This window comes from Jaculus jaculus, chromosome 3 (assembly GCF_020740685.1).
Source record: "Jaculus jaculus isolate mJacJac1 chromosome 3, mJacJac1.mat.Y.cur, whole genome shotgun sequence".
Lineage (NCBI taxonomy): Eukaryota > Metazoa > Chordata > Mammalia > Rodentia > Dipodidae > Jaculus > Jaculus jaculus.
The window spans coordinates 152020012-152042369 of NC_059104.1; the positions used below are offsets into that span (position 1 = coordinate 152020012).

Consider the following 22358-nt stretch of genomic DNA (forward strand, 5'->3'; position numbering starts at 1 on the left):
TTGTAATAACAGTGTGCTACGGGGACTTAGGAAGCATGCTAAGTGCCTTAGATTTTATACCAGAAGGAATATGTATCAGTCCACTTATGTTGTCAGCTCTGCCAGCTGGGAGTCTGGTGAAGGGATATGGCAATATCTAAATGACAACAGAAGCAACAAGGAAGGTGTATAATGAAGTTTCAGATGTGTAATTCAAAACTTTTCTTTTTCTCTTTCTTTCTTTCTTTCTTTCTTTCTTTCTTTCTTTCTTTCTTTCTTTCGGCTGAAGTAAAAAATTATGCTCTTTGAAAGGAGTGATTTCTTTCTTTCTTTCTGTTGTGGTGTTTGTGATATATACATCTGTATGCTGTGGTTGCTCCCTGTGTGGTCACCTGTGGCAGGGGGAAAAAGGACACTCACCTGCCACAGGAGGCACTTGCCTGTGGTGGCCAGAGCCAAATGTTGGGTGTCCTGCTCCATTACTTTCTGCCCTTTCTTATTTGAGCCAGGATCTTGTACTGTTACCTGAGCTTGCTTGGTTTTTTTCTCCACAAGTCCGGTAGTCTCCTGATACTGCTGCTCCCTTTGCATGAAAGAGGTTATAGACTTATGTGGCTACACCCCGATGTTTCTGTGGGAATCTGAAGATTTTAACTCAGGAAGTTTCAGGCCTCCTCAGGCCCTCATGCTTAAGCAGGAAGTGAGATTAAATGCTGAGCCATCTTTTCAGCCCCATTGTCCAAATCTTAATGGCTCTGTAGAATTAGGAGCTAAAGGACAGGAATACTGGTCAATCAGCTTTGGAAGTAGGCTGGTGATGGGGAAGAAGGAACCATCATTTGCTGTGTTTACCAATTTCCAAAATGTGAATACTGACACCATCACTGGTGCCCCCCTACTCACACCCTATCAGCAAACTCAAGAGTAGGGATCAGATGTTACCAAACTCACTGAATTGTGGATGAACATGAGTGGTCCTTTGGCTTCTGGCCTGAGGAAACTGGTGTAAGTTGATGTCATTAATTTATGGAATATAAGAAGGAGAGGATTGTTGAGATGGGAGGAGCAAAATATATGTTGATATTATAAAGTTATATTTATCTTTACAGAGCCTCGTACATGTTAGGCAATTGCTGTACCACTGAGCTACAGCCCAGCCTAAATTACAATATTTCAAACTTGAATATTAGGAAGAAATTTCTGGTAGCCAACAAACAGCTAGTCCTGAAGCTCCAGAGAGAGAGAGAGAGAGAACTGAGATAGACAAACTGTAGTGGCATCAATTTAAAGGAGTTAATTAAAACTACAAGGTTGTGCAAGTAGAATATAGGGCAAGAACAGGAAATGGCCAAGTGTTAGTACCTGAGAGATAAAAACAGCCAGTGGGACACTGACAATAACAATGGCGAAAAGCACTAGAATAATTTTCACAGGTTAGGTAGGAAAGACTTGTTCATGATACTAGGGTGCTGAATGCTTTATCATGATCAGGCAAGATTACTAAAGGGATGACAGTGGGTTTACTATGAGGTGACTGTTGGTGGCCTTTCTTGAAGAGCTTTAGTGGGTTTCCAGGGGCCTGAAGTTGATTGAAAAATACAGGAGAAATAAATGGAAGCCATTCTTCCAGGTTGATCTGGAATATTCCATAGCTACAGGATCTCAGGGGCTTCATAAGTTACTTAGCAAGTCCCACCCACTACATCCCTTGTCGCCTCTGCTCTGCTACCTTCAAAGAAGTCTGAAGAGAATCCAGAAGGAAAAAAAAAAAAAACTGCCCACATTCTTGGTCCAGCTTCAAACAAGCTGGCCTTAGGTCTTCATTCCTAGTGAGAAGAAGGGAGACTGGTGTCAGCAGGGCAGCCAGACTGAGGTCTGGATCCTAGGATTCCAGCAGGGAACGAGGAAAGCTTAGAGGCTGGGGCATGGCCAAAGTCCATTAGGGAGCCAAATGCTGGCAAGACCAAGTGTAAATGTCCAGCCCAGATGGCAGGGGGGCAGAAGCCTGGCATGACCCCAGGTCTAAGAGTCAGGGCAAGCATACAACTAGAGTAGAGGCAGGACAAATAGGCAACGGGCTGAGGCAAGTGCAGAGTCATCTGGCACCTGCAACTGGCCTCCATGGCAGTCAGGCACAGAGACCCAAAAGGAGAACGTGCAGTAGAAAGGTTCTCATCCTCTACAAAAGCCAGAAGTGTGACATTTCTCACATTGTGTAATAGTAGGAGAAGTGGAGGGATAGACTGGTACCTCTGCAAAGCCCAGAAACCCACATTAGGGTCTTCCACATGTAGGAGGGCGCAGTCACCCCAAATCAGACCAGTTATTTTCTGCATACTTCACTCCAGGCATCGCTCAGAAGGAACTCACAGAAAACACAAGGGAGGAACTGACTCAAGCTATGGAACCTGGCCGCTTGGCTGGACTCACGAGTTTCTGACTCCAGTATTGAATGCCAGTCCACTCCCCAGAACACCTGCTAACTGAACTGCTCTGTACCCAGTGTGAGCAACTGCCAATGTGAGCAGGGGGCCAGCTGGGGCTATGCAGCCCGCCTTCCATGATTGGACAGCTGGATTTCGCTTGTGGCTCGCTGGCACTTGAAGGGGCTCGCCACCAAGGCTAAGCCCTGTCTATCACCCATAGGCGTCATGACCCGCCCTGGAAGGAGTCAGCTCACCAATTCTGACTACCGATGGACCTAAAGGCTGATGTGTGATCCTATGTCCAAATTGGTTCCTTGACATTGGAAAGCTTTGTGGGCCTTACACCAAGCCTTGGTTTATCCTCAACCTGAGCCTTTCAGCTAGATAGTGTCCTGTGTGGGCTTCTGTACTATCTTCATGAGAATAGGCCCCTCCAGTGTTTGACCCCATCTGTAACTACCACTGCTACCCTGAAACGATCTTTCTCCATATTTTCTTTAGTCTCATGAATTCAAATGTCTGACTTGGTATTGTCCTTGAAGAGCAAGATTCTAAGCTATTCACGTGCCCATATACTTTTTTTTTTTTTTTTTTTTTTTTTTTGAGGTAGGATCTCACTGTGGCCCAGGCTGACCTGGGATTCAGTCTGTAGTCTCAGGGTGGCCTCAAACTCACAGTGATCCTCCTACCTCTGCCTCCTGAGTGCTAGGATTAAAGGCGTACACCACCATGTCTGGCCCATATATTATTTCTATTGTCCACCTGCAAGAGACCAGATCATAGACAAATGCAATTTAAGAAAAATCCTATCTTGGCGAAAATGCATCTGATGCTAAGATGAGGTAGAGGTGCTCCACTGTCTTGCTGAAGACGCCACCAGGGTGCTCAGACATGTGCTGTCCTTGTTCCCCTTCCCTCCTCGTCAGCTGCATCCTGTCAGATTGCTTTCAACAGAAGAAGTTGGGTCAAGAATGCATTTTTCGGGGAGGGAGGGTATTACCATGGGATATTTTTTATGATAATGGAAAATGTTAATAAAAATAGAGAAAAAATGCCTTTTATGGGCTGGAGGGATGGCTTAGTGGTTAAGGTATTTACCTGAAAAGCCAAAGGACCCAGGTTCGTTTGTGGCTGAGGTCCTGGCATGCCCATTCTCTCTCTCTCTCTCTCTCTCTCTCTCTCTCTCTCTCTCTTTCTCTCTGCTCTCTCTCTCTGTCAAATAAATAAATAAAGAATAAAATATTTTTTTAAAGAATGCTTTTTTCCTGCCAATTTGTTTTAATCCAGTGGTACGCTCCAGGACAATTGCCTTTAAACTTGCTGAGCATTTAAGTCTTCTGAAGAGCCTCTAAAATCCTGATGCCTTAACTGCACCAGGCAAGTTAGAATTTCTGGGAGAAGAAGCCATGGCATGACAATGAACAGCTAGTATCTCTATTGCTGTGTGTTAGCTTCTAGGGAAGACTGGAACTCATGACAGAGGCATGGAGTCAATCATTCTTCAGGCATAAAGTTTATAAAAGTCCTCAGCATGTGGGGTCTGAAGTGAAGCTTCAGCCCACCCAGGGAGAGAATGTGCTTTCTTTCAAGGCTCCTGAGGGTGTGGGACAAGGGGTGTTATTCCATGAAGAAGGGGTTCCAAGTTCAGCTGACCTTACCAACTAGACCAGTCATTATATCTTTTGTGGCTTGGGCTGGAACAAGTGTTTGGAGAGCCCCAAGGACATTTTTGGATAGGAATATCTGGAAACGTTTGTAGATCGATGTGCCTAGTTGACATATGATCTATGCTATGTGACAGTAGTCACTTGTCCTGCCTGAAGCCCTGTCCATGTAGGGCTTTGCTTTCTTGAAGGCTCATTTCCAGGAGGTCAGACTCCCTGTTTACATGATGTGACACTGTCCTCATTAAGTATTTTGAGTATCATTAGCATCTGTAGTAATTATGGACTATAAACTCACTAGGAAATCTTCTATACTTTTTTCCTGGTTTTGATGATTTTTGAGCCAGCATTAAGTTCAAAATATTAGTTGCCAATCAATAGAAAAATGTATTTTTTTTGATTGGCTAGGACCAGACTCACATCTTCTATGGATGCTGTTACAGTCCCTATAAGGCAGGATGTGTGGCAAGTCATCCAACATCTCTTATAGATGAGCTGAGGGAATGTTCTTGGGCAGAACACAAGACCCCTCCTGAGCTCAACAGCCCTGAGCTGCTACTCATTGGTCTTCATAAAATTTGCATGGCTATTCAGTGTGCATGTCCTTTGCCTGGTGAAATGATGGGTTTGTCTCTATTGTTACCTGGCCAACAACGGGTGGACAACAGCAGCAGGAGAGTGTGCCAAACACTGACAAGAGGAATCTGGCTAAAATGCCCTGAAGCCGGTCTCCAACAATACACTACCTCCAGGAGGCATTAATTCCTAAAACTCCACCAGCTGGGAACCTAGCATTCAGCATATTTAAGTTTATGGGGGACACCTGAATCAAACCACCACAGCATGTGTCATCAAAGAGGAATCAGACTTCTCTCCCCAACCCCAGTCACCAGAGAATGCATTGAGCTGCCTCTCAGGTCAAAGAAGGGACAAAGTTGCTTCTCTCCTTTGCCCAGGAAGAAATGGAGCTCAGTCCCTACTGTGGGTCCCTCTGCTTCTGGGATGCACCTCTTTTGCCATCTGGCCAGTGGTCACAGAGAGCAAATTCGTTAGCCCAGTGTGTGCCTGCTACTGGGCTGTAAGTGTGTTGTGAACAGTCTGACTTAATTTCCACACCCCTCTAGTGAAAGTACCGACATTCACATTTGACAGATAAGAAGGAGAAGAAAGCTACTGACAAATTCCATGAAGCAGAGCTGAGATCTTAATTCAGAATTAACTGACTTTAAAGGGCCTGCCAACCTTTCCCTTTGAAAAAAAATTATTTTAATTAGCATGCAAAGAGTCAAATTTCCTTATAGTGTTTTCATACATGCTCAGTTTCTTGATTGCCGCACTGCTGTCTCCTCAGCTCCTGTCTCCTTGTCCTCCATTCCCACGAGAACATCCGTGTTCCCGCTTCCACTTCGGATCATGCGTGTTCTACCACCCTTCCCACCCCCCCCCCTTAAGTCCTCTTTTTCCACCCGCATAGGCTCCTTCTAACTTCCTGGCTTCTACAATACTCACTCCCCCATAAATACGCATATATAAAAATTAGAAGCTAAGGTCCACACTTGAGAAAGAACATGTGGTATCTGTCTTTCTGAATCTGAGTGACCTCACTTAACATAATATTTTCCAGTTCCATCAATTTTCCTGAAAATTTCATAATTTCAGTTTTCTTTATGACCGAACAAAGTTCCATTATGTATTTGTACCACATTTTCATTATCAGTTCATCTGTTGATGGACATCCAGACTGATTTCATTTCCTTGCTGTTTTGAATAGAGCAGCTAGAAACATGGTGTGTGACTACCTCTGTGGTAGGATATAAATTCCTTCCGATGTATAACAAGAAGTGGTAGAGCCAGGCCATGTGGTAGTTCGTTTTCAGCTTCTTGAGAAAGTTCCCCCATTTGTGATCATGTTCCACTTGCTTCCTCAGGCCCCCATGCTAGTGTAGCTGACATATTTGGGTTACAATCTGCAGCTTGCACACTCCATCCTCCTTTTCTGACCTTAAATGTAGTCCTCATTTGCCTCTTACCACAGATTCAGTGGCCTTGTGGTCCAAGACAGACGTGCCAATTGGTTGAGGGCCAACATATCTGCAGCTTCTTAGTAAAAGAGACTGATATCCAGACATTGGGGATTTATGATACCAGCATATGAACATTGTGCATAATAAGTATCACTCAACTGCCAAAAGGATGATTCCCTCTATTTCATCCAATCACTTAACCTCATGCTTCTCCCAAGCTGGAAATTCATGACATGATTTACTTATTTTTAAACAACACATTCAGACTTACATTCTTTGCTGCTAAAGTACTCAATAACTGAGGTTTGCTCCAAAGAATGAGCGAAGATTGTTATTCATGCTTTCCTTTTCATGTGTTTTAAAAGACTAAAAAGATACATTAGTAGGCTTCTATCAATCAGCTTTGGAAGGTTACTGTCAAAAACTTTCATGTGAGTGGTTTCTTACATTTCTCTCTTTCTCTTTTCAGAAATGAAGCTGCAGACAAAGACAAAACTTGGAGAGCAGGGTCCTCAGATTCTCAGTGTCCAGAGAGTCTATATTCAGACAAGAGAAGAAAAGAGAATTAACCTGACCATTGGTAGTAGAGCTTATTTGCTGCCCAACACATCTGTGATTATCAAATGTCCAGTGCGAAGGTTCCAGAAGTCTCTGATCCAGTGGGAGAAAGATGGCCATTGTCTGCAGAATTCCAAGCAAGTTGGCATTACCAAGTCAGGCTCGCTAAAAATCCACAGTCTTGCAGCCCCCCACATTGGTGTGTACCGGTGCATTGCTGGCTCTGCACAGGAAACTGTAGTTCTCAAGCTCATTGGGACTGACAACCGACTCATTGCACACCCAACCCTCAAAGAACACACGCCGGAGTACCCCGGGGTAGACCAAAATGAAGCCAATAGTTTGGGAGCCACGTGGCATAAGATGCGTAAGATGTGGAATAACAAAGATGAGCTTTACCTGCACGATGGTCATATGAGTACCCAGCCTTTCTTCAGAGCCCTGTTGGGGCATTGCAGCAGCCCTGCAGGAAACGCCGCATCTTGGGAGTTTAGGAATAAGCAGCTGGAGGCCGCAGTGAAGCAGGGCGCCTACAGCGTGGACATGGCCCAGTTCGATGAGCTGATCAGAAACATGAGTCAGCTCTCGGACACAGGAGAGGCCAGTGATGACCTGGCATCCCAGGTGATATACCAGCTAGTGGCTGAGTTAGCCAAGGCACAGCCAGTGCCTCTGCAAGGGAGGGGCAACCAGGATGAGGTGTCTGTGACGGCTCAGCTCCAAGGGGAGACAGGAAGGGTGCCCCAAAGCTCCAAAGTGAAAAGCTCAGGCAAGCTGACATTTAAGCCAAAAGAACCTGTTCTCATGAGGCCAAACCAGCCCCCTTCTGTTTCATTTAACAAAACAATAAATGCAAGGATTGGAAATACAGTGTACATTACAAAAAGGACAGAGGTCGTCAATATTCTGTGTGACCTTATGACCCCCAGTCAGGCCACATACATGTGGACCAAGGATGGAACATTGCTGCAACCCTCCGCAAAGTAAGTAAAAAGAACAGTGCTCCTCTTTGTAGAACCTTCCCGCTGGTTCATTTTCTGGTAAACATTTTCAAATTCCTTCTCCTAAGAATATGTTTCCAACTAAAAAAGAGTCTGAAAAGTGTTAGGGAACTCTCTGAGGTTTTCAAACTGAACTCTCATGCCTTCCCAATGGCTCACACGCCGGTAGGACAGAAGAATGAATGAGCTTGCACATGTGTAGACTGTCTCTTTGTGTAGCACTTACTTCAAAATAAAAGTCAATACATGGCTATTGAAAAAGTGAGCATATATGTCTTAATCTTATATCATGTTAAAATTGGAAATCAGAATTCATGAGGCTCTTCCATATATATCGAGGAGGTGGTGGCATATCCCTCAGGCTCACATCAGACCAGTGAGGTTTGCAGGTCTGACATCACCAGTCTTTCTATGAGATCATTGAGAAACAGAGTCCCTGATGACTTCAGAACCTGTGCTTGATTAGCAAGCAGTAGCTACCAAGTAAAGACTGAGGATCTGGAGTGCTTTTCCATCATCACACAGTAGTAGATGATAAGAATCCACATTCTTTTGAGATGGTAAAGGCACAGTATTGACACACTATACTGTATGACCTCACCTATACCAGAATAAATGTCATAGTTCATTCATTTTACAGAAGATCAGTCATCATATGAACTTCTGCTTTTGTTACTGTCTTCAAATCTTTCTGTATATTCACAAAGGACTATAAACACTGTGTTTTCTTTTAATTTGCATTTAAGACCTCAAATTCTCCCTTCCTTGCCTCTAGAGATAGTTGAGACAAACAAAACAATGAAGTTAGTTTGCAGACACCACAAGGAACTGTCAAAATGTAAGTTTTATTTTTATCATGGCCTTCTGTGCCTTCAGCAACAGAAGAAATAAAGGCAGAATTCACAGAGTTTTGATGAATACTAGGCTAAGGATTGAAAGAAAAAGAAATAAAAGATCTAATTTTTGTATTTTGATCCTATAACTGAACACAATTACACAGTGAACTTTTGTAAGTGGAATAAACCTTAAATGAAAACGTTCTCAATCTCTTTGCACTCAGGCTCCTTTAAATGTAAAAAGAATTAAAAATCCAGAGCTTTTGTTAATGTGAGTTTTATTTTTTATTCTTTACCATATTAGAAATTAATCAAGAAACATTCAACTTTTTCTTAATCCATTTAGAAAAAAAAACAGTAAGCCCATTACATGCTCACATAAATATATTTTTGAACAATATAACAGTATCCCCAATTACTGATAACTGGTATTATTTTACCTCTTTACAAATCTTGTTGATTTCTGGCTTATGCATGAGTTATCACACTTTGTTTTAGTTGAATTATATGATGAAAAAAATTTACATGATATAGATATGTAACTTGGAAAGAAGAGGGATCTTTTTATTTTCTTATTTATGTGTGTGGGAGAGAAGATGCAGAGAGAGAGGGAGAAAGAGAGAGAATGGGTGCACCTGGGCCTCTTGCCACTGCAAACAAACTCCAGACACATGCACAACCTTGTGCATCTGGCTTATATGTGTTCTGGGAAATCAAACCTGGACCCTTAGGCTTCACAGGCAAGTGTCTTAACCACTAAGCCATCTCTCCATTCCCAGGAGGGAAAACTTTAATACCTGCTTCAAATCATTGTATGCAATTTTCTTTAATACTATACTAATAGAGTAAAATGATATACTACTTGAAATGAAGAATTTAAAGTTGTATGTATGAAATGTTCTCACTCTACCCAGTGAAAGGGACTGGTTTATCTTCCCCTTTGGCTATGTTTTTCACCCTGATAGACATCATCATATTATGCTTTTGTAAAAAACTGGCTTACAGAGTTGTACACCTCTCCCAAATATTGACATGTTTCATTATGTAACACGTGATAAAAATACATTACTTGGGCTGGAGAGATGGCTTAGCGGTTAAACGCTTGCCTGTGAAGCCTAAGGACCCCGGTTCGAGGCTCGGTTCCCCAGGTCCCACGTTAGCCAGATGCACAAGGGGGCGCACGCGTCTGGAGTTCGTTTGCAGAGGCTGGAAGCCCTGGCGCGCCCATTCTCTCTCTCTCCCTCTATCTGTCTTTCTCTGTGTGTCTGTTGCTCTCAAATAAATAAATAAAAAATTTAAAAAAAATACATTACTTAACATCACTATCAGAAAAAAATCTTTAAGATTCAGTAAACTATAAGATTCCTAGTGGTTAATGCTAGTTTTCCAAAATTCTATTTTCTACTTGAAAGCTTAAATTTTATTGTAGGCAAAGCATACTGTCAGTTACTGTAGTAGTCAGCCTCATGTCGCTAAGATGAACTTCCAACTCAGGCACAGGTATGGAGGAAGGGATATTTATTGAAGCTTACAGACTCAGGAGAAGTTCCATAAAGGCAAAAGAAGTTGGCCCACATTCACAGGTCCAAGCAGATAGAGAAAAGCCCAAGCTACCAAAAAGCAAACATGCACACTTTTGGAAACTCTAGGCAAAGCTCAAGCACTTTGCATATCTTTAGACTGGAATTCCAAATCCACCCCACATTGAGGCTAGACCCTAGGATCCACCCTCACTGATATCACCTCCAGCCAGATGGTTAAAGATATAAATTACAATCTTTAATAAACTCCTGAATATATTGGGGGTCATCCATTAAAATTACCACATTCCACCCCTGGACCCCAGTAGATTCATAACCATCTACACTGTAAATTGTATTCAGACCAACTTCAAATTGAATTTGGCCCATAATCTTTTCCAACCTTAGATAATTCCAAAGTCCTAAGTCTCATCTGAGATTTAAACTTGTCTCTTAGTTGTGAGTCCTGTAAAGTCAAGACAAGTTATAAACCTTCATTATATAAAGTCAAAGAGTAAACGTTTTCAACTGCAATAGGCATAAAAGTGAGAGACTGGAACAATGCCAACTCAACAACTATCAAGTAAACATCAGCCATCAAGTTTGATATCACAACCAGTGACAGTCTCTGTATTTTCCAATTCTGACCCTCTAGCTGGGCTGAATAGCCAGGGAAAACTTCCATCCCAGGCCAACAACCTTCCATGGTAGCCCTTACACAGTCCTAGTATATCCAAAACATCTTTGGGTCTCCATGAAAACCATGGTCCATCTTTCAGTGGCTTTTACAGCCTATTCATGGGGGTTGTTATACCCTGCCTATATGTTGTATCTCAGCAGCAGCTCCTAAAACAGACCACTCCACACATTTTTTATGCTGCTGAAGCCAATACCAGGTGTTCAGGACACAGCCATATTCTTAATTCAGAGACTAAATAAATCATAACCTTGAAAAATAGGTTCCTTCTCCAGTCAACTCTTTTCCAAAAGAGTTTACATGTCTAACATAGTCTTTCCTCGGGCATTCTTTATGTTGTTTCAATGTAAAGTACTTGGGCCATCTTCCTTCCAAATGCTAATTCACTTGACAATAGCAGTTTCGCAACCAATCTCTGTGCCAGTAATTTTTGAATTGCTTGAGTTTTTCCCATTTAAAATCCTAAATCTCTCAGTCCCACATCATTATCCAAGCACATCAGTCCATTATAAATTTAATCTTGATCAAGCTCTCTGGCTTGGGCAGCAAAATGCTGCCAGCCCTTTTGCCAGTAACCCAGTTCCAGCAAAGTCCTCTGCAGTCTTTCATTCCCCTTAGAAAAATTCATAAGCCAAGCTTCTAAATGCAATTCTGTCTGCACCTAGCATTCTCAAACTCTCATCAAAATAGTCCATAAAACTTGACTTACTGCTCCAGAAGGTGTCTTCAGTTGCAAGTACCAACTCCATGTCCATTCCTCCAAAACAAAAGTTCCAAAAGACCAAAATCCACACGGTCAGATTCATCTCAGCCACACCCCACATTCTGGGACCAATTCTGTGGTAGCTAGCTTACAGATCCAGGAGAAGTATAATGGCTGAAGAAGCTGGCCCACTTTCACAGATCCAAGCAGAGAGAGAAAAGCCACAAGCCACCAAAAAGCAAACATGCACACTTCTAGAAACTCCAGGCAAAGCTCAAGCACTTTGCATATCTTTAGACTGGAATTCCAAATCCACCCCCACACCTTAGGGCCTGATCCTAGAATCCATCCATCCATAGTGATACCTCCTCCAGCCAGAATGCTACAATATAGATTACAATCTTTAAAAAAAAAAAACTACTGAATATATTGGGAGTCATCCATTCAAACTACCACAGTTATTTTCCTTGTGTTGGCCAGACTACTTTGATTACTCATGCTTTTACTCACAGTATCCAAGTCAAGATCAATATCAATATCATGTATGAAATAGTGTTGAAATTCAGTGAAATTAGAAAGTTTAGCTTCTTCATTGAAAACATTTATAAGTGAAAATGGCCTTGTGTTTTCTAGCCCAGGGTCTCATCCAGCCAAGGTACCTGGGTGGCCCTTCCTGGCATGAAAGATGCATGTATGTCAATGATTCCAAATCTCATTGTCTCTCTTGTGCTATTAAATTGAGGCTAATAAAACAAAGGAATAACTTGAGGATTACTAAGTCATACAAACATGTGTATGCTTATTCATTTAGCTGTTCCTCCTTAATAGGAATTTGACACTGAAAATCAAGCCCTATACATAGTGAGGTTTGCTATAGTCCTTCTGTTGTATATCTGCCACTTTTGTGTTTTTCATGTGTGTGTCTAGGGATAACATCCTCCTAGTACCTGTACTCTCTGCTATTACCCTGTTCTCTTCTAATCATTCCCAAGTTTAGTCATCTCAGGTTTCTGAGAACTCACTGTTTCACATTCACTGTTCCAGGCACCAAGAATACACAGATACAAATTAGATTTGGCATTTGCTTTTGAAAAGATCCCAATCTAGTGGGATGAAATATATGTTTCTTCAAATAAATATATGAACCAGAGAAGAAGAAGCCCCAAGGATGCAAGAGATAACCGTAGGCTTATGAGAGAAATTACATGGACTCAGGGGTAGGTTGGAGTTTTCCAAAAAGGGAAAAGGCCATTTCAAATGAAGTGAACAACATTACAAAAGCTCGGGGTGATGAAAGATTATGAAATGCCATGGAAACAGAAGTTCATTATGGCTGGAGCACAGAATGAGTGACAGGAAATGAAATGACCCAGAAAACATAGCTAGAGGCAAGAATAGTCTGTACTAAGATCTATGAAGTGGGTTGGCCAATTATATAGGAAACTGGTCCAGGTTTAGAAGCAGATTCATATATCTTTGAGAGTAAATAAAATTAAAGCAGGAACAAGTACACTTTCTCACTTCTCTGAACAAGTATGTAATTAGTAAGGATACACTTTATCAACTGTGAGTCTCATACTTGTATTTATATGCAGCTTTTTAGGACTACCAGTATCTGCGAAACTAAGGAACTCATACAGTTTATCCTTACTTCTTACCTGCATGTCCCAAATCCACTATAACTGCAGCCTTTACACTGTCACTTCAGCTGACTTCTTCATGAGGTAGTAATGAAACAGTGACCAATATTGCAGAGTTGCCTTGTCCAGAGCTCACTAAGGGCTGGCACTTGGTTAGAAAGGATTTGGGAAGAAAGTGAGGGTTTAACATCCACCAAAGTAGAAGGTCTCTTGGTTTGGTTTTTGAAGTGTGGCAGGTTATTAAGGCTGGGGAGATGGCTCAGTCAGGGCTTATTCCACAAGCATGAGGACCTGAGTTCAAATCCTTGGTGCCCATGTAAATGCCTGGCATGGTGGTGTGTACCTTTAATCCTGACACTCAAGAGGGAGAGATGGAGGATGCTTGGGGCCTGCTGCCTAGCTAGCCTCGTTTAATTCATGAACTTCAGGTTCAATGGCAGATCCTGTCTCAATAAATAAGGTAGAGAGTAATTAAAGAAGACACCAATGTCAACATCTGGCCTCCACATGCATACACACACACACACATGAGCCCACACCCATATAAACACACGTGCCATGCATTGTACACACATAAACATACAAAACAGGTGTGGTTAATTGAGCACCTAGGTCTATCCAGAAAACTTCATTCTCATGTAAAATGAGAGGCTATCTGGATGTCATTTCACCTCTCACCTAGTTCTAATATATACATATAAGGCAAGAGGCCAGCCTTCTCCACCCTCTGGATCTGCACAGTTTTCTTCCTCTAGGCAGGGGCTCCAAAAGACCACCTTTGAGGATCCTAGCGGGCTAAAGTGTGTAAGTTCTTCGTTCTCTGTAGCTTAGTATGACTCGATAGCCATTACATATGTTACTTGAATGTGTCCTCATTTTAACTGTTCTACAGAATCACTCTGGATGAAATGGGGAGGATACAGATTCGAAATCCTACAAGAAAGGAGCAAGGAATATATGAATGCTCCGTAGCTGATCATCTTGGTTCGGATGTGGGAAGTTCATCTGTGCTATATGCAGGTAACACCCATGGGTAAAATCTAGTGTGTCTGCTTTTTTTTTTTCCTTTTCTTTTTTTATTTCCTTTTTAAATTTTTCAAAAACATTTTAATTTATTTATTTGAGACAGACATCGACACAGAGAGAGATAGAGAGAATGGCACACCAGGGCCTCCAGCCCTTGCAAACAAACTCCAAATGCATGTGCCACCTTGGGCATCTGGCTTATATGGTCCTAGGAAATTGAACCTGGGTCCTTTGGCTTTACAAGCAAGCACCTTAACTGCTAAGCCATCCCTCCAGCACTCATTTATTTAATTTTTGTTTTTTTGAAGTAGGGTCTTGCTTTAGCCCAGGCTGACCTGGAATTCACTATGTAGTCTCAGGCTGGCCTTGAACTTACAGCAATCTTCCAACCTCTGCTTCCCTAGTGCTGGGATTAAAGGCATGCACCACCATACCCAACTGGAGTGTCTGCTTTTAACATGAGACCCTAGCCCTCTAGAACTTGAATGTGACCTAGAGTAACCTAGATGACTTGTTCAAACACAATCTTTCTGATTCTATACCACAGCTCTGTCTTGGTAAGTTTGGGATGAGTCTGAGACCTGATGTTTTTAACATGCTTATACGTTGTGCTTATATTCTGGAAACAGTTATTCTAGAGTTTATGAGCAAAAAAAAATTGAGAATTAACACGGTAGAGTTTAATTGGTGCTATGCTATTTTTCACCCCGTTTAAAGTTCCACCAGTCAAGAAAAGAGTATAACTATTTTCTAAACTTGTCATATTCCTCCCGATTGGCATGTGTGCTGATCCTTAGTATACATGTTCATGGGGGCTGGACAATGCCATTTTGATATCAAAATGTTTCATTACTAAGGAACATTTTAGCTGGTTAAGGTGTATGTAATGCCTTCTTATGGCAAATTCATGTTCTGGGACTACAAATACACAAAGGAGCCATTCCTAAGCTCTCTACTCTGGTTTCTGCCCTCTATAGCTCAAATGAACCAAGATGAGAATGAGGACAGCATGATGGGTTAGAAGCCAGCCTTTGGTCACCTTTGTGGCGGGCACTTCTCATCTATCATGCTTTGATTTTGAAAGGTCCTTAAGTTTGTATGGATTGAAGAGTCTGAGTGCTTGCTCTGGCTGCATTCCCAAGGCAGAGCCTTCCAGCCCTTGGTTTCTTACCAGCTGTCTGGAAAGCTCAATTCCATGGCTCTGCACTGCAGAGAACAGGGGAGCTCTCCTCTACCATGAATCTGCCCTTAAACCCATCCCCAAACAATCCTAGCTCCTGCTAGAACTCACATGAGGTCCCAGGAGCTGAGGAAAGAGCTGTGACTGCTCAAGACCTCTCCCTCCCAGCCAAAGGGTTCCTGTCTTTACATTTCTCAAGATAGCCTTCCAACCACCCTAGACAGTTTAGGAAAGAATATGGCATTTTGTTCCCCACGCATGACTTTCTTAAGCATCTCCCGAAGTCTAGCAAGCTGTCCTGTCTAATATCTCTCACGAGTTAGTTCTGCACAGGTGACTCAATGGGTGAAGGAAATATGGCCTGGCACCTCAGAAACTCATATAATAAGGGTAAGAGCTGGGAAACCAACCATGGGAGAAGAGCAGTGTCAAATGTTCTTTCTAGGATGTTGCCTTCTCTGAGCCCCACGTGCTATGAGAGACTGCTCTGCCGCCAGCCTCTATCTCTAGCTCAACATCCTGTGTAGGCGGTGGAAGCTCCCGCCAGTCTGTGAGCACCTTGAGGGCAAGTGTGTGTGTCTTCTTATTCCATATTTCCTTTGTCCATCTCATACAAACTATGTACATCACAGATGGACGAAGTATGCTTGTTTCCTAATTGAATTAATGAGTTAATCCAGTCACTAGGTATCAAAAGTTCAAAGGAGGGAACGTCCTTGAATGAAGTCTTGACTATGTAGCTTTGGTTCGTTGTACTTTTTTTCCATATAAATTGCATGCAGTTATTTGTTATGCATGCACTGAAATGCCAAATTAGAACTTCTCAAACAGTTCCGATGCATTTGGAATAATCTCATAGGGTGTCATAAATTGAGACTTTCTTCAATGTAGAAAGGTACAAATAATATTTTAAGTAGGTGTCATTCAATAACAACAGATTTTCTTTTGAAAGTTGAGATAAAAATATTTTAAATAATGTTAGAAGGGACCTCTCTGAGCTATACATTGGGGTGAGAAAATGGCTGTTGGAAGAGTCCTATGTGCTCTTCCAGTCCCTTAATGGGATTCCAACTAGAGCCCAGAGAGGACAGATTAACTCCAGCACATGTGCTTATTGTTAGAAGAGACTCAGCAAGGGCTAGAGAGATTGCTCAGTGGTTAAAAGTGCTTTCTTATGGGCTGGAGAGATGGCTTAGTGATTAAGCGCTCACCTGTGAAGCCTAAGGACCCCGGATCGAGGCTTGATTCCCCAGGACCCACGTTAGCCAGATGCACAAGGGGGCACACACATCTGGAGTTCGTTTGCAGTGGCTGGAAGCCCTGGTGCGCCCATTCTCTCTCTCTCTCTCACTCTTTCTCTCTCTGTCACTCTCAAATAAATTTTTAAAAAAACTTTTAAGTGCTTCCTTAAAAAGTCTGACAGTCATAGTTCAATTCCCCAGTGCCCACATAAAGCCAGATGCAGAGTGTCATATGTGTCTGGAGTACCTTTGAAGCAGCAGGAGGTCCTGGCAAACCCATATTCTCTGTGTATGTATCTCTTTCTCGTCCTTTCTCTCCACCCCAGGCCCTGCCACTTGCAAATAAATAAATAAATACATTGTGGGCCCCTACCGACCAGTCTTTGTCAGTGACAGCTTCATTTAGCCTCTGAACCCTAGTTTTATTTTGGAATTGGTGTTTCAGCCTGGATTTGGCTCTGAAGAACAACTATATTTGATAGGTTTTTTTTGTTGTTGTTTTGTTTTTTTTTTTCGTGGTAGGGTTTTACTCTAGCTCAGGCTGACCTGAAATTCACTATGTAGCCTCAAGGTGGCCTCAAACTCATGGCCATCCTCCTACCTCTGCCTCCCAAGTGCTGGGATTAAAGGCGTGCGCCACCACGCCTGGCTGTCTGATGTTATGATGCCACATGTTTATTTAATAGGCCTTTTGGCACCTCCGTAGACATTGTCAAATTATGATTATTAATAAAGATAGCACTTCTGATCTTGTCACTTCCACAGCATAGCACAGTTTGGAGTCTTGGAATACCATGTACACTGACTAGAACCTGGACTTATTGGCTCTGTGTGAGAAGGCTTTGAGAGGCTTCTCCACCCAGGACAATGTCTATCAAGGAATAAAAGGATGGACTGAGAACTTACACCTTCACATTCCTCCTTCTCTTAACGCCTGGTGTTTTGGCCTGCATCCACTATCCAAGGCTGCGTATCAGAGACATTATCCCTGCTCTGTGGCACCCTCTTTGCTTCTTCTGAAATGAATTGCTTATTTCTGAAATTCCCAGAGCACCTATTCGCAGTTTTGTTTATGAAACCAAAATATTCTCATAGTTTATTTATGGTTGTTGCAATGTATCATCATTGAATACCTCCATCCATGCATCCATGCCCCATCCATCAATCCATCCTTGCTGTGTATGCACATCCACATGATAGACCATGAGGTATTCAGAGACCACCACTGTCTTCTGCTTTTAATGAGCTCACCGGTGTTTACCAGAGAGCACGAGCCTGAGCCTAACACAGTTTCCTACTCCCTTTGAATTAAGAGGCACCTGTCATCTTGTCTATTGAAAGAAATGTCACCAGACCGGAGCATAAACATCTGTCCATTGTAGTGGGAGGCATTGTGGAAGCAGCTCTTCAAGCAAATGTGACAATCCACTGTCCTGTCAAAGGTAAGCCAGAACATTCCCAGTGGGAGGCTTGTGGCTGGCTGATTGCCAGGACATGACTATTGGCATCGTAGTGTTTTATACCTTCGCCTGATGGGCTCAACAGTCTGATTCTTGGTAAATCTGCTGCAGATCAAACTCTCAAATGTGAGCTCATGCTAGTTCGTGAGACCAATGTCCAAAGCAGAATGACACTTTTCTTATCTCCACTGTGGACTGTGACTGTCGTGCATATTGGAATGGCAAGGCCAGAGCAATCTGCCCCTGTGAGAGAATCTACAGGAAAGGGCAGTTCTCAGTCATGTGGCTGTGTCGTGACCATGAGTCTGAAAGAAGAGATTTGTTGGAAATTGTATTGTGTCTTCCAGCTATAGACCAAGGCTGTGTTTGGCAAAGCCAGGTCTAAGGAGCAGAAATATGAATGTCTTCTGTCCTGGACTGTCCTTTGGTGGGCTCCAGAAACCCGTGTCTCAGCAGCTTTTCCTGCTGTGTTTACAACTGCACGCAAACCTCCTCTCTAGAAAGACTAGTTATTCACCTGTGGTAGGGCCGTGCTCATACTAAGCAAGGGCTCTAGCGCTAGTCACATACCCAGCCGTTCAGACCCATTTCTTCTTCACTAAAAGTATCTCTTCTGGGCTGGAGAGATGGCTTAGCAGTTAAGGCGCTTGCCTATGAAGCCTAAGGACCCATGTTCAGCTCTCCAGGTCCCACATAGGCCAGACACGCAAAGTGACACAAACATGCAAGGTCGCACGTGTGCACAAGGGGCGCACGTGTCTGAAGTTCGAGGGCGGTGGCTGGGGGCCCTGGCAAGCCAATTCTCTCGCTCTTGCTCTCTTGAATAAATAGGACTAAAAAGGCCAGTCTGTTGGGCTTGCCTCAAAACAAACAAACAGACAAAAAGTAACACTTCTAAGTCTGCCCTTGTTAACTTGAGCTATTTGGTCACATTAAGCCAGAGATTTTTTTAAAGTTTTTATTTATTCGTGCATGCATGTGTGTGTGTGTGTGTGTGTGTGTGTGTGTGTGTGTGCGTTTGTGTATTCCAGGGCCTCTTGACACTGCAAACAAATGCCACGTGCTTGTACCCCATTATGCATCTGGCTTACTGGCTTTACATGGGTGAACCGCCAGGCTTTGCAAACAAGTTCCTTTAACCACTGAACAGTCTTCCCAACCTTCGATCCAGGGATTGTTGTCTTGAGTGGGCCTGCGATTCTCCAAACTGTAGATAAACAATATATTCTGCACACTTGTACATCTTACAGTGGTTGGGGGCTGAAGGTGTTACATGATTATATGCCTAAAATTGAGATCTACTATTTTAAAGTGAATTTTGCATATGCCTTTAATTAAGTGTGGATTGATGATTATATTTACATGAACAACTATATTCCCCATATTTCCATGTGGTAATGACAGACCTGTGGTTATAGCTGTGCTTGATGAATGTGGTCTGAGCTGAACCAATGAGTTCATTGGGGTAACTTATAGGAGTGTGGGCAAGGTATCGCTACAGGATCTTGGGCAAGGTATCGCTGCAGGAGCATGGACAAGGTATTGCTATAGGAATGTGGGCAACTCAGCAGCTGCTTCACCAAAAAGCCCAGCCCATCTGGGTAGCAACTCACCACAGCTGAGTCCCTGGAGCTCCCTGCACAGCACACAGGCAGTTCCTCCAAAAAGTCTCCTCTCCCCTCCCCCCACCGCCACAGCAGTTGCTCACTGCTTCAGCTCTGTTAGCATCGTCTTCTTCTTTTTCTTCTCCTTCTCCTCCTCCTCCTCCTCTTTCTTCTTCTTTCTCTCTTCATAGTTTCTAATGTGGGAGATATTTTGAAACACAAACATGGAAAGTATGCATTTTTTAACTTTTTATTGACCACTTCCATAAATATATACACTATACCATGATCACAATCCCCTCCCACCCACCTTCCCTTTTCCGCCTCCAAATCTGTCCCTTCCACTGAATCCTTTCTTCTTTCCAACTAGTCTCCTATTTTTTTGTCATCATTTTATGTCTCCAATTATGCAGGCCTTGTGTAGGTAGCATCAGCCACTGTGAGGTCATGAAAATCAAGGCCACTTTGTGTCTGGAAGGCAGCATTGTTAACTGTCCGACCCTTCCTTTGGCTCTTACAGTAATTCCACCACCTCTTTGGCAATGGTCCCTGAGCTTTTGAGGGTGTTATAGGGATGTCTTCCCTAGCACCAGATTACTCTGCTGTCACTTGTTCTCAGCACTTTGGTGAGTTTTGAGTCACCCCTATGGTCACCACCAGCTTCTTTAGTCTTATGCATCTCTCTCCAGGATGGAAGGTTTCAATTTGGAGGAAATATCTATAAAATGCCAGGATTGTCGAGTTCTGAGTCCACAATAGAGGGCCAAGATGGATAATCTCTTGGGCCCAGGGTCTTAGAGTCAGGGTAGACTGGTTTGATCTGAAAAGAAGTGGACCAGGAGACTCACAAATTTCTTGAATCCAAGACTTTATTGTAATGGGAAGAAAGGGAGAAGGGAGAGAGAGAAAGGGAAAGAGATGGAGTTGCATGCACGAGATTGGGGAGAAGAGGAGAAATGGGGAGATGCCTATGCCTGGAACAAAAGAGTTGAAAGAGGGCCAGGAAGGAGGTTATGGAGAGAGGAGATAAACTGCTTTAGGGAGAGGGTCCTTGGGTGATATGCAGAGGTAGGATTTGGGGAAGGGTGGCCTTTCCCCTCCTCTTAACCCAGGGGCACTCTCCAATTATCATTCCAGGAGGAGCTTTCAGAGTCCCAGACCCAGCATAGCCAGGTTAAAGGGGAAAGGGGTGGGGGGGGGGCAGGGAGCTCTGGGTCACTGCAGGAACCTTTGCTGCTGAGCTGGAGCACAGTGAAGATGGATGTCAGGAAAGGACCCTGGATAGCACTGGCCCAGCTTCCAGCTTTCCCTCCCCTGTAATGATCACTTACTTGCTCGGCTTCCAGAGGCGCACCTTTGGCTCCACGCACAGTGGAAATTTGCTAACCCCCGAGGTATTGGTTTTCACTCTCTGGAATCCCTGCAACGTTTGGCCTATGCAGACTCTTGACAAATCTCCCCAGCCTCCCAGCTGGCTCCACCCACAAATATGTGAATTTCTGGCAAAAATACACCTACCATTACAGAACAAGCCGGCATTCTCTAGCCAGGACAAGGAGAAAAGCAGAACAGAACTGTACAAATGCCAAGCCACAAATGTCTAAAGTTTCCTCAGCCCTCCACCTGCAGAGAATTCTGAAAAATAGATCTGACTTCTATTAAGTGAAACCTCAATTTTTAACGTTACTTCTTAATTCCTAACCTCCCCAGGCATTTTAAATCAGGCTTTCAGGATGAGGATCCATTCAAAGCACTGTGGTGTGTTCTTTGAAAATCTCAAGGCAAGGACTATATTTGTTGGAGACGGTGTTTGTGAGTAAACTTTCCAGCAACGACCACTAAACTCATCACAGGCTTAATATCTTATCCAGGTCCAGTTAGAACATGATCCCTCCTAGACCACTTCATACCATGTGCTATTACTGTACTGCTGGTGGAAAGCCTTACCTGGACCCCTCTTCCTTCTCCTCCTCTTCCTCCGTAAAGCTCAGGGCCAGGAGAGCTCCTCCACTCCATCCTTTAGCTCTTCTACGAACTGTCCCACTTGGTCTTTCTTTGCCTGGCAGTCACCCCTCATGGACTCAGACCACAGTAACTCATCCGGGGCTCTTTCCATTTCAAAATAAACTTGCCACTAGAAGTGTCCACAATCATTTTGAGTTATGTGCCATTTTCAACAAACCTGTACTGAACTTAGTGTTTCTGCATGAGCAGAAGCCATAGATAGCTTAATTTTCTTTGTAGAGACAGATGGCACAGTTGATGAGATCAAGGATCTGAAAACTTGGGTTTTTACAAGTAATTCTGTCACTATCTAGTGTATGTCCACGGACGAGTCATGTATCTTTTATAATGCATGAGGGCATGTGTATGTGCGTTCATGAATGGGGATGATGGTGCACTGCACATGTTTATACATGCATGTGTGGAGACCAGAGGGTAACTTTGGGCCTTACTCTTGAGGATGTCACCCACCGTTTTGAGACAGGCTCTCTCATTGGCCTGGAGATCACCAATTAAGCTAAGTAAGCTGGCCAGCAAGTCCTAGAGATCCTTCTGTTTCCACCACCCTGTCCTGTGACAATAGGTGTATGCCACCATGCCTGGTGTTTAGTTATATATTTGTTTGTTTGTTTATTTATTGTGTGTGTGTGTGTGTGTGTGTGTGTGTGTGTGTGTGTGTGTGTATCTGGGAATTAAACTCAGGTCTTCATGATTTGGAGGCAAGCAATTTACCAATTAACTATGTCCCCTGCCCAAGTCATGTATTTTTCTTACATTCCTCTGGTTTGAGGAGAT

The 22358-nt window shown here is 43.1% G+C and overlaps 1 protein-coding gene across 5 annotated transcripts in view; it reads left to right on the forward strand.

The window, feature by feature from the left end:
• The window catches only part of Adamtsl3 (ADAMTS like 3), a 336164-nt gene that overhangs the window by 268966 nt on the left and 44840 nt on the right, over window positions 1-22358 (forward strand). For 4 of the 5 annotated variants that reach the window (XM_045145013.1, XM_045145012.1, XM_045145015.1 and 1 more), the window contains exons 21-23: window positions 6563-7634; window positions 13941-14068; window positions 17809-17937. In XM_045145013.1, the coding sequence (XP_045000948.1) occupies window positions 6563-7634; window positions 13941-14068; window positions 17809-17937 (1329 nt within the window). The remainder of the gene's footprint in view (window positions 1-6562; window positions 7635-13940; window positions 14069-17808; window positions 17938-22358) is intronic. The other variant, XM_045145014.1, reaches the window with a different exon arrangement.